The 12204-nt window shown below is 36.8% G+C and overlaps 1 protein-coding gene across 1 annotated transcript in view; it reads right to left on the reverse strand.

Annotated features, from left to right (window-relative positions):
• Positions 1-12204, reverse strand: part of ABCA13 (ATP binding cassette subfamily A member 13) — a 171639-nt gene that overhangs the window by 110282 nt on the left and 49153 nt on the right. The window contains exons 20-23 of the mRNA XM_041475876.1: positions 10769-10908; positions 5846-5959; positions 5136-5226; positions 4625-4714 (exon numbers count right to left, since the gene is read on the reverse strand). Of these exons, the coding sequence (XP_041331810.1) occupies positions 4625-4714; positions 5136-5226; positions 5846-5959; positions 10769-10908 (435 nt within the window). The remainder of the gene's footprint in view (positions 1-4624; positions 4715-5135; positions 5227-5845; positions 5960-10768; positions 10909-12204) is intronic.

Genomic DNA, 12204 nt, shown 5'->3' on the forward strand with positions numbered 1-12204 from the left:
CTGGATTTAATAAAAACACCTGAATTTCTCAGGTAATAAACAATGCTATAAAACATTCCACACAATTTTCCATCTTAAATTTTTCAACACTCACTTGAAGATATAATCTTTAAAAAAGGATAGGTGATGACCTCCTATGATAAGAGTGGTGACAGACAAATCCTGGATCACAGACATTACTCAGCATAAGCACAGGAAATATTACAATAGGAAGGCAGATAAGTGGAAAATGTTTGAAGCAGTCTGAAGAAGAAGCATGATTAACAGTGAGAAGGGTAAAGTGCACAAGGAGAAAAAGCAGAAGAACTGACAGTCTAGAATTCAAAAGATAGGCAAACAATGACAGGGTGAATTCATAGGTTGAGAAAACCATAACAGAAGAAGAGAGATAATAAAGAAGAGAGATAATAAATGTCTTATTTATGGCTATCCTTGAAGATGACAATAAAGGAAATACCCATGATGCCCCCTTTTTTCACAGCATTAGAGAGAAGAGAATATTCCTAACATTAAGCCTGGATGGCAGGTTTTTCGTATACATTTTTATATATGTGTATGTAATTATACATAGCCCTATATGCAGTATTCTGTATGAAGACAGGCTGAGGGGGTTTGTGTTGTTCAACGTGAAGGAAAGTTCCAGACAGAACTTATACCACCTTCCAGATCTTATTGTGGCCTGAAGGGGGCCAACAAAAAGGCTGGGGACAGACTTTTTACAAGGGCATATACCGGTGGGACATGAGGAAATGGCTTTAAACTGTAAGAGAGCAGATTTAGATTGGAACAGGTTGCCCAGAGGAGCTGTGAATGCCCCAAGCCTGGAAGTGCTCAAGGCAAGGCTGGATGGGGCTCTGAGCAACCTGGTCTAGCATAAGGTGGCCCCGTGGCAAAAGGATTAGAATCATATCATCCTTAAGGTCCCCAAAGCATTCTGTCACTGAGTGATAGATACACACACAAGACCTTAATTTGAAATCAATACTTAGCTAAGAAAAGCTTCTCTCATGAGTTAAATTGTTGATTATTTTAGCATAAAAAATAACATCTATATTGCTGTTGGCTTGGAGTGTGGTATACTAAATATTTCTGGAAAAAAAATATTGTCTTAATGGGCATGAACTTCTGTACTCCATCATAGAAACAACACATATATGAAAAAATGCAATCTACACGAATGTTTTAAAATCAAGATCTATAGAGTTGATTACCTTGTTTTTTCCCATTTATAAATGTAGCAATTATGAACGAAAAGCTTGGTAAATCAATGTTCACTATTATCTTCATATTTCATTTAAAATCACGTCAGCCCTCATCTTCCACTCAACTTGTTTAACCTATCATTAAGTAACTGGGAGGAAATACGAATGGTTTATGTAAAACCATTGGTAGAAGTGCTGTTTAAGTAAAAATAAAAAGTTGCTGGATGAATAAATTAGAATAAATCAGGAATAAATAAATATAGGTCAGAAATTAGAAGAAAGTTTCTAGGTATCAGAAGATTTGGGTAGTGGCACAGTTTTCAGTGATGGCACTACAGCTATTTGTTTCCTGCCTTATAAATACATACAAAACATTATCGTTACAATGAGGGCATCAGAGGGGTAGCACGAAGGAAAGCTCCTTGTTTTGGTATTGTTTTTTATTGTCCTGGCTGTTATACACAGTGTCACATGTAGCCCTCTGTAAGGAGAGCCCTTGATAGTGAAAGAAGAAATCACAGAAGAAGGACAAGAGAGAGACTCAGCAAGCAAGAATTTAAAAGAGGAGCTTGCAGCACAAATGCCACTCAGTGTCTTGTGAAGGTTTGTAAGGACTGTGCCCAGCAAGGAGCTCACAAGTTCTAGTGGATCTGGGTTTATACAAGATCAGTAGGAAATTATTCCAAGTTGCTGGGCTGCAAAGCAAGCATAGAGGAAAACAATTGCTTTGCCTACCCACACAGCAGCTTAGAAAGTAAAGAGATTAAAAAGAAAACCGCAAACTTTTTAGCCCTCAGCCTAAATATTTACTTGCTACACCTGAGTAAATATGACACAGTAATCTTGCTAAACAGTTTTAGAAACTGATAATTTTGTGAGGTCTTGAGGCATGATGATTTTATAGAGACATTGGAAGAGTTCTACATCTATTCACTTTGTCTATGACACTTTACAGCAGGAGAGGCACAGAAGAAACCATCACTAAGTCTGTTAACATTTTTTATATCAGTGTAGAGAAATAAAGAAAGATACAAAGACAAGCACCTTGTATTTGAGGATAATTAAAAGTCATCTGTATGAGAGTGTAGATGTGATAAAAGATATTTGCTTTAGTTAGAAGACAATCACAGAGATCAGGAGATTTTAGAAAGCTGGAGCTTTGGATGAAAATTAAAAAGATTGTGAGGGGTAAAACCATTACCATGGATATATTCAAGGCTTTAATTGGATGCAAGCAAGGTAATTACAGGACTGAACAGCTGATGCAGTATAAGATTAATGAAATTTAAAAAAAACAAACATAAGAACAGGTTTATAGTTAAGTTACACATGATTATGGTCCAATAAAACGAACAAAATGTACACGAGCTAAGATAAAAATAAGAGTGCATATAATTTTTCAAGAAGTAAAACAACAAAGTGAATCTATACAAAGAGGCATAATAAATGCAGAGGAGTGCTCTGGCGCTTTGGAGAGATCAGTTTCACAGAGCCATAAATGCTCTTGTGATCTATAGCCCCTATTGATTTCCAGTTTTTATATGATGCTAATTTTACCAACTGTATTCCCTTTAAATAAGGAAATCCTAGTCTCACAAGCCACTCAAACAACATTTTGTTTGACCATCTGAACTATTAACTGTTTATTATATATTATTAAATGTCCTTAGTTCTGTTAAAAAGCTATAGCTTGAGCAACACAGGTACAGATTTCTTTGATATCGCCTGCATCAGTGAAGATGGATCTGATAATTCCAGAGATCATGATATCTACTTAATGGACGATTGTTTGTCTATAACCCATCATGTTGTTCTCACTGTTAGGTCCACAAAAAAGAAATCCAGCTATTACTCAACTAATAAATTGAAATAGCTGTGTTTCCAGCACACCCTGAAGCTTAAGAGACTTGCTCTTTTCTCCATCCTATCTTTCCAACATTGTGATTTTGTGGGCTTGGTTTTTAGCTGTATTATGATCCATCTTCATCTCGAGGGGTAAGCTGAGCCCATCTCAAGCTAGTCAGCAGTTTCCTGGTCAAGAAAATCATCTGAAGAGAAAGTAGATTCAAATTTGAGTCCCTTGCCTAAGGAGGACACAGAGCCCAGATTCTTTCCAGTTTGAATTCCAGGCACCATTTGCCATTTTTCTTACTGAAAGAGTGCACAGGAAGTCCTCGTCTTCAAAGAAAGCCTTCAAACTAAGGCCAATTTCAACTCAATCTCACAACCTCTCTGCTAAAGAAAAGCCACACCAACTGTGACTGCACCAGCTCAGGGCAGTAGTACGTGTTAAGACTGAGAGCACACTCCATTTACAAGCTCTCAGGAGCCTCCATGGATTTTGTCCATCTCCTGCCTAGAGGCAGATTCTGAAGACCAATAAAAGTGTATTTCAGGTACATTTATTTATTTTAGTCTTAATTCTTTGACTGTAAAGCAGACTTAATGACTTACATTTCTGTAAAGTCAATTTTTTTAAATCAATGAGGGTCACAATGTTCTTCTGTGGGGGTACCTGAGAGCTCATCTCCTCCAGAAAGCAACTGGAACAGATTTCTGTTTGGCTCACAATGCTCCTAACAAGCACTGACCTGAAACCACACAGATCTCTCCTTTCTACCACAATCCTCCTCTGGGAACTACTCTGCTCCCTTTGTCCATGATGTCACACTGTCTGTTATTGCATTTTATCCCATTTTTGTCTCTTTCTGATTCTCAAAATCATGAACTTTTCTTACATGACATTGGAATCTGCTTCAGTACAGCGATTTCCTTCTGGCACATGATGATCGTACACCTACCTTACTAAAAGCTGGACACACTGAATTTTTTTCAGTTATCAAATTCTTGTAAAATCATTAAGCAACATAAATTTACAGCATAATCTTTTCTATTCTCCTACTTAAATCAGATTTCCTTCTGGCACATGCTGGCAAGCATTTTAATGATCGTACACCTACCTCACTAAAAGCTGGACACACTGAATTTTTTTCAGTTATCAAATTCTTGTAAAATCATTAAGCAACATAAATTTACAGCATAATCCTTTCTATTCTCCTACTTAAATCCTTGAATATCCCAAATTAGTCAAAATAATAATTCCCTTTCTCCATTAAGAACCATCCCCCTTGGGCTATCTCTCTGACCCTGGAGGATCTCCGTTTGACTGCCAGGGGTCACTACCAAAGCAGAGAGGGACATGCCCAGGGGGAGGCTGCCAGGCAGACCAATGGATCAGGGCCACTCCTTTCCCACCAGAGCTGCACAGAGCTGGCACTGGGCCTGGTCCTGCTCCAGGCTGCAGCTCCCACCGTTTCACACCTGGTTGTGGACCTGGGCCCACACTGCTTCCCATGGGGTGCTGTTCTGCACTCAGCATCATCCCCATCACCCCACTGGGCTATCCCAGGGCTGGGACTGACCCAGGTGGTTTCTTATTGACAGTGCAGCTCCCTGGTTATAACCCTGTCTCAGGCTTTTCTGAGGCTCAAGGACGCCCCACACAACTGATTCTGAATAAACAGAAAACATAGATACAGAGAGTTTTTGATCAAATGAGCTCTATCCAATCTCACTTTCTATTTATTTCCTTTAAAATTTACTACAAAAATATACTTCTGCCTAATGGAACTGTGGCTACAAGGTTTATATCTCCCTTCACTCCTTTTAAGTATGGATGATGTTTGAGACTCTCCCATGACACTTTTCCACTTCTGACTTGTTACCAATATTGTTTCAGTATTTGAAATTCAAATTATTCAGTCACTCAAAAGAAAACAGACAATTACATTTGAGATTAACTCAAGAGGGTAAAGTCTCTTATTATTTTACTTAAGTATCACTGAGGCAAGTAAAATATTCAATTTCAACTAAATGTAGTTCTAAGTTGAAGTCTAACAAGACTAACCATTACATGTACTTTCATATACGCACCATATGCTTGCATTTTTTTAAGAAGTTTTTCCATGTTGACATCCAAATTACTTTCTATGAAATGCTTTACAAAATTGTTTTGCAGTGCTTCCTGAAATGAAAAGTGATAGATGTTACATCAGGTTTATCTTCTCTACGAAAATACAAAATATACATATGTATTAATGTTCAATTTCATTACCAAGATTTCCTGTATGACACTGCAGAAGTTATTTAGCTTCTCTATGCCTTTCCCTCTTAACAGGTTAACACCGCACATTGCAAATAAATGGCAGGGGTGCAGGGAAGAGATTTTGGAAAGGTGACAGAGGAAGGCACAAATATGTACAATGGACAAACTCCACTAAGAAGAATGCTTCTCTTTTATAGTCCATATTTCCCTCATCAGTTTTTTTCATCAGTTTCACATCTTCCTGGCAAACATAAGCAATGAACAAACAAGTACCAGCACCATTTTATTTCCCCTGTGGTTCAGTGATACTGGAGCAATACTGGAGATAGGAAGGCAACATTTCTTTTAAGTATTTTCATGTCAGAAGTTTCTCAGCATCAGTCTCTAAGTTCATAACCTAAAGCTAATCTCCGTCTTTTTCAGCTTATTTTAAATCTGAAGTCAGATATATGGGTGGTTTTGCATGTATAGAAGAAATACTGTCTAGATCAAACAGCAAAAAGTTGGAAAATTGAAAGATCTCCCCCAGTTCACCAACCTGCAGTCGTGAGACTGTGAGGACATTTCCACTGGTTTTGAAAACCTCAGACATCCTAAGCCATGTCTCAGAATAACTCTTCAAGTTTTCCACAAAACCAAAAGTGAAATTAGCCTGGGAAAAAAGAATACATGGAAACAATTTAAGTGAAATTTGTGCACAGTAGATTTTAAGAAACAGAAAAACTGGCATGCTTTAGATCTTGTGCAACTCCTTTCCATTCCATTTTGATTGTCAACAGTAAGAATATCTGTTTTCTTTTTTTTTCACCTAAGAAATTGAACATATTTTTTTCTATACCAAGCAAATCAAAGTTTTCCTATGCTCTGTATGTTTCCCATCTGAAGTATCAACAAAGACTTCTTTACTTTACAGTGTCTCTTTCATAGAAATATCATGAGTGTGCTTGAGAAAGACAAAAAAATAAATATAGTTGGGATATATGAAAAGAAAGGCACTCAGTTCTGGGTCTTTTACTCAAACTAGTTTGACTGAGTACATAATAAAATTGAAATTTGGAAGCACAGTTTGGACAATAAATATAACTGATCAATCAATCTCTTTCAAAATACTCTCACAGGGAAAGACCTGAGTAAAGCAAACTATTTTCTGTCCCAGTCAAACACAGGTTACAATTTCTCTCTTAGTAAACAACCAGCAATTTTTTTGCATCCTGTTTTAAACAGATCATAAGTATACACAAGACTAGAAAATGTTGCAGTATCTTTTGTTTAAATTGGTGTTATCAGTCACAGAAGTGCATTTAAGAACAATCCAGCATAGTTGTTAAGATAAAAATTGTGACATTTTCCAGCAGAGTGTCTGCAGTGAGTTGTAAACTCCAATTTGGGACCACGCTTTTTGGAATAATTCCTGTTGAAAGTACACAATTTGTACCATAGTATCTTAATTGCCTTTTTCAAAATCTCACTCTTAGCACAACATGAGAAAAGAATTTCTGGTGGCTCTTTCTTCCTCTTTGTAACACAGAGCACCCTAAAGAGACCTTGCATGTAATTTTGTTTCCCTGAAAAACATTATGCATTTAACTTCTATAAGAATCCCTATTCCACTTTAAAGAATGATCATTCATAAGGATTAAAGACAAAGTGACCCTAGATGTTAAACTAAATCCTGCTGTCAAGTAGACTAAATAAGTTCTTCTGACCAGAAGTAACACAGAAATCTCATGGGTAGAAACCCCCAGACCAGGCACGATGGTGACAGGATCAAGGAGACCAGGCTGCAAGGGTGGCAAACAGGCAGTCTGGGAAATTGCTTTCTCCCAGGACAGAGCAACTACAGTTCACACCAGAACACAGGGGGATTCTCAGAGTCTCTGTGGTCGAGATGACCCTGAGGTGTTACAAAGTCTCCTTTTCCCAGCCCAGCGATGGAAGAAGGAGTCGGGATTCCTTGGCTCTGGTTTTCAAGGTTGTTTATTTTTTCTTATCAAATACATTCTTTTCCTGACCTGCTGAGGTCTGTCTAGCAGGTCGGTTCATGGCACACTGCCCACTGCCCACCCTTGGGGTGGTGTCAACATTTTATACTAAGAACTACGTGTACTTTATTTACAATAATTTTCCAATACCTATCAGCTATGTTAGACAGTCTGTCTCTAAACCAATCTAAAAGTGCCACCATTACAGAGAAGTTGGAGGCTAAGAAGGAGAAGGAGGAAGGACAGGGCATGCCCAAATTCCTCCATCTTGCCTCCTGAACCCCCGTTCTAAAAACCCCAAAATTCTACCTTTTCATCCTGTGGCAAACTAACTATTATTCTACATAAACTCTTGTGGCTTGTAAATCTTCACACAAAGTTGGTAATTTTCTCCATGGGTTAAAATCAAAGGCACAGGTGTATTTGACTCTGTGCCAAGGTCTCTGAGCCCCCTGCCAGGGTCTCGAGCCACCCAGGGCAGTCAGAGGAATGTTCTGGGTTCTGACAGGAGATCAAACTTTCAGGCACCACTAGAAGCTATTGTACCAAGCGGCTTGTAAGATCTGGGCTCTGTAGAGCTTAGTGCTTCTTAACTTGATTCTGAACAGCACAAAGGAATAATAATAATAAAAAACAAATTTTAAAAATTGAATTTGTTTAAAAGTAGTTTTGCTTTATCATTCATTCATTCATGACTGTAGGCATTTGGGAAGTTCTTGTGTCAGAAGCCTTCCCCACGCAGAACACTTTGGAGAATCTGTCTCTTATTGAAGCAGCAGTAAAAAATAAAGTCCTATAACTTAATGAAGTGAATGATAAGTAGTTCCCAGGAAAAGATAATGTCAAGCCAAGAATTTCAAATGTACTCGAGGATTAAATAGCTGAACTACTCACTGTAGTGTAACTTCCTGATTAAAATTCCCTTGTTATGAGGGAAGTGGAAAATAACAAATGCAATGTTATTTATAAAGATGCTACTAATGCAGACTAATAATTCTGAAATCTAAGATTTAATTATTTATACTAATAATAAATTACAATAAAGAATAGTAGTAAATAGAGAATATAAATAACTGCAGCTGGAAGGTAAAACATGGAGTACTAAAATAGAAGGTGCCGCAGTCTAAAGTGGAAGAACAAGCAAGTGAGGAAGAAGTGGTTGATGCAGAAGTCACCACAGGCACAATAAATACTAGGAATTCATATAACCCAAAAACCAAGTAGACAAATAATAGCAGCAAAGTCCTGGCAAGCCTGACCCCAACTTTTTTTTGGGAACAGCAGAAAATTCTTCAAAAGTGATTGTTGAATATTAGATCAACTCTGAAAATCTGTAATAAGAAATACTTCCCTAAGATCAGTTCATCACTGGCAAAAATCTTAGTTGTGAAAGCAAAGATCAAAGACATCACACGAGGCCTTTGAACTCCTGGATGCCAATTGGCACTGAACTGTTTTACCCTCAGTCATCACCACAGCCTGTTTCTGTGGCTCTCACCACCATCACCCCACACAGCAGAATTGCTGCCTTCTCTGAAACTCAAACCCAGCAACCTCACAGTTTATCAAAGAATGGTCAATTACATGCTCTGACATTTAATAGCCCATGTGGAAAACTTAGATAATATGTCAGAGTATACAAACATCATCGAAGCTGTAGTCTGCTACTTTTTTCTTCTAGTAAATAGATGACATGTGACCACACAATCTAAAGAAATCTAGAACTTTTCCAATTTCAGTAGGACATCAGGCTTGTAAGGGTTGGGGTTTAGTAGCAACATTTGAGACACTGGGGATAGTATTTTGCATTTAAACTTTTTGTTCAAGCAATAACTGAGAGATTTCTGTAATAGAAAAAAGAAAATTTCCTACTACTTTCATATTTACACATAAATAGATACCCATTCATAACTGCTTGTTAGATTTACAGGACTGGGAAGACGGGCAAGAGAGTATTTACAGAGATTTCTGAATAAGCTGATGGAACTTTTGTGAGCCTGAGAATATATAAGTAGAATAAGCGTTTCTACCACAATCTTTGTATCATTCCAGAGCACTAAACCCCACCACCAAAGAAACAACCAATCAACCAACAAACCCAAAAAAACCAACCCACAAGCTAGCTTCTTTCTGAACTGTGTTATTCAGTCCAGATTTCACTTAGAGATCTGTGGGGGAATATACTGTATATGAAGATATTCATCTTTCCTACAGATGTTTTTAGAATGGAGATTTGGGATGTTAATTGGCAAAACAATGTGGAAATGTTTTAAATATTATATTCTAAATGTCATTGTAACATAGAATGTAAGTTCAAAAACATATGTAATATTTATAATTTTTACAACTCTTTTTTTATAGAATTTCCATCTAGAAACATCAAGATCAGCTTTATTTTTAACTGACTAGAAATTTTAAGTTAATTATACTGTACTCCAGAGTGATAATCGATGTTCCCCAAATTAAGTTATTTAACAGCAAAACATGAAATCACTCAATCCTTTTTTCCCAATTCAGAACAGAAACTATAAAGTTACATAGTATCTGACATCTACAGTGGGGATTTTGGCTTAATTTTTTACTATATTTCTAGAACACAAATCATAATACCATAAAGTTTACAGAGAATACAGTTACCATCACATTTAAAGTTATTATGGTCTTTTTGTGTACCACTTACAAGCAGCAATTACTTTTTTCCAAATTTCCATTCTTACAGTAACTAATATTGCAGGTTAAAAGTCATATATTTAGAAGATCAATGCAAAATTTGCAGAAAAATCTAAAACAAGTCATAAACCCTTCTCTTACAGAAGTGCCTCTAAGCTAGGCATGAAGAAACATGTCATTGCTAATAATCCCACTCAAGACAGAGCACTAACCATAGCAGAACTGCAGAGATAGTAAAACTCTTGAATACCATCATCAGCGTCCACACATACAGCACCTCAGTTAACACTGATCACTCAACTACTGGTGTTAGAAAGAATCAGTAAGGATGAACTACTTTTTTCTTTTTAATTCAGCTCAGTGACTCCCTAAGAACAAGCTTTTTTTTCCCTGGGGCCATCCCTTCCCATAGGTCTTTATGCAGCCCCATTACAGTTCCCATGATAAGAAAATGTTAAAGGCAAAAGCTTTCCTAGAATATGTGCACCCTACACCTCGATTCAGCATGATCCACATGACACTTCTGCGAACGTGTTCTTTTTAATCTTTCCATACATGCTTTAAAGGACTTTGAGCAAAATTCTGCTTTTCACACTGAGTTTGAACCACTGTAACAAGTAGGATAAAAGTTTAGAGAAGCATTAAGTTTAAAGTTGGAAACAGGTGAGGGCTCAGGGGGCAAGCTGGATCTATTTTTCTGAAAGGCAATTATCCAATTGCTTCTGGCTACCCTGAAAGAAGTGGACGTTTAAAACAAATTGCAAAGATAAAATCAATACACAGAAATAGCAACATTTTTTGATACTCACCTTCTCCATCACCAGGTCAATCATGCTGATGTTTGAATTGTACAGTATCTTCCCATGTAATAAAGGTTTCAGGAAAGTCCACAGCACAGCCCCATTAGGAGCCTGCAAAATCTCTTGATAAAGCTTCAAGCAAAAAGGAGCTGCAAAAACAAAGACAGATTCACATTTAAGATGAACAACACAAGTGAGATTTAATTTTTTTTATTCAAATAAAAGTTTGAGTCTTATTTTAGAGTCTACCACAGCACCATGCCAAAACCTGTTACCAGAGTTTTTGTAACAACACCATGCAACTGCCACTAAGCAATCATTAGAGGTTCCTACAGAAATTGTTTAAACACAGTCTATGGCAGTGTTGAGGATGCAGAACTCTAAACACTGAATAGGAAAAAAATCAGAACCTATAGAGTTCCTCACGTTTCTGAAAAGCAGTCTGTATGAATCCTATCTGTCCTAAGTGTTCCATTAGTGCACTTTAGAGCAGAAGGACACATGCAAAACCTTTGCCCACACAAGTGAATTCAGAGGGAAAAGTCACCTTAAAACAGAGAAAAAAAAAAATTCCTTCCACACCCTTCATTGTTTGGCAGCTTTGGATTCCTATATAAGAAAGCAGTAGGAATATACAAAATCCTTCAAAAACACAGACTTTTCTTTTTGTATAATCTTACAAGAACCTACCAAAAAAACAGGGAAAAAGTTTTCAGGACACTTCTTGATTTGAAAAATCTAATCAATTGTCTTTTCTATTCCTTAATAAAAAAAAAAAAAAAAAAACATATTCCTACATCACATGGGGCTATTAATGCATTAATTAGGGTGTATATCCTTCAGAACTAGGACCTAAGGAATAGTTTCCAAGATATCCCATTGCATTTGTACTCATGTAAAGGCAAAGATCTTCTATAAGAAGCATCTAGATTTTTATGCCCAACTCATGTTTTTGGGGGGTTTTATTATTTATTACAAGTGCTTTCAAAATATCCTGTTTCTAGTGCTCTGAAAAAACATTAAATAATATCATTAACTCCTCAAGGAAGACAAATCTTTTTACATAATGGAAAACTAGGCCAAAACCATTTAAACTCCTGACAAAAGTTAAAGAAACAAGTGTCAGAAATATTTCATCAAGAACATTTCTTTTAATCAAGAAACAATTCCTTGCCCAAATTTTTACTTTCTTTAACAAAATATTCATTAGTAAACACGATCATTGCTAAACAACAGCAGAGAATTAAGAGGCTAGAAGTTGGCCGGACATAAATATCAATAGACTAAGGACACAGAAGACTTGCTAATCTGGGTTTGCTGTGATCTTCAGAAAGTCATTAGGAATTATTTGGTATACACAAAATACATACAAGTTAATCACTGTGAAGCAGCATAAATCAAGTTTCTGTGGCTTCATTTTTTTTTCTTAATTTTCATTTTCCATT

The sequence above is a fragment of the Pyrgilauda ruficollis genome, unplaced genomic scaffold (assembly GCF_017590135.1).
Source record: "Pyrgilauda ruficollis isolate IOZ18807 unplaced genomic scaffold, ASM1759013v1 scaffold37, whole genome shotgun sequence".
Lineage (NCBI taxonomy): Eukaryota > Metazoa > Chordata > Aves > Passeriformes > Passeridae > Pyrgilauda > Pyrgilauda ruficollis.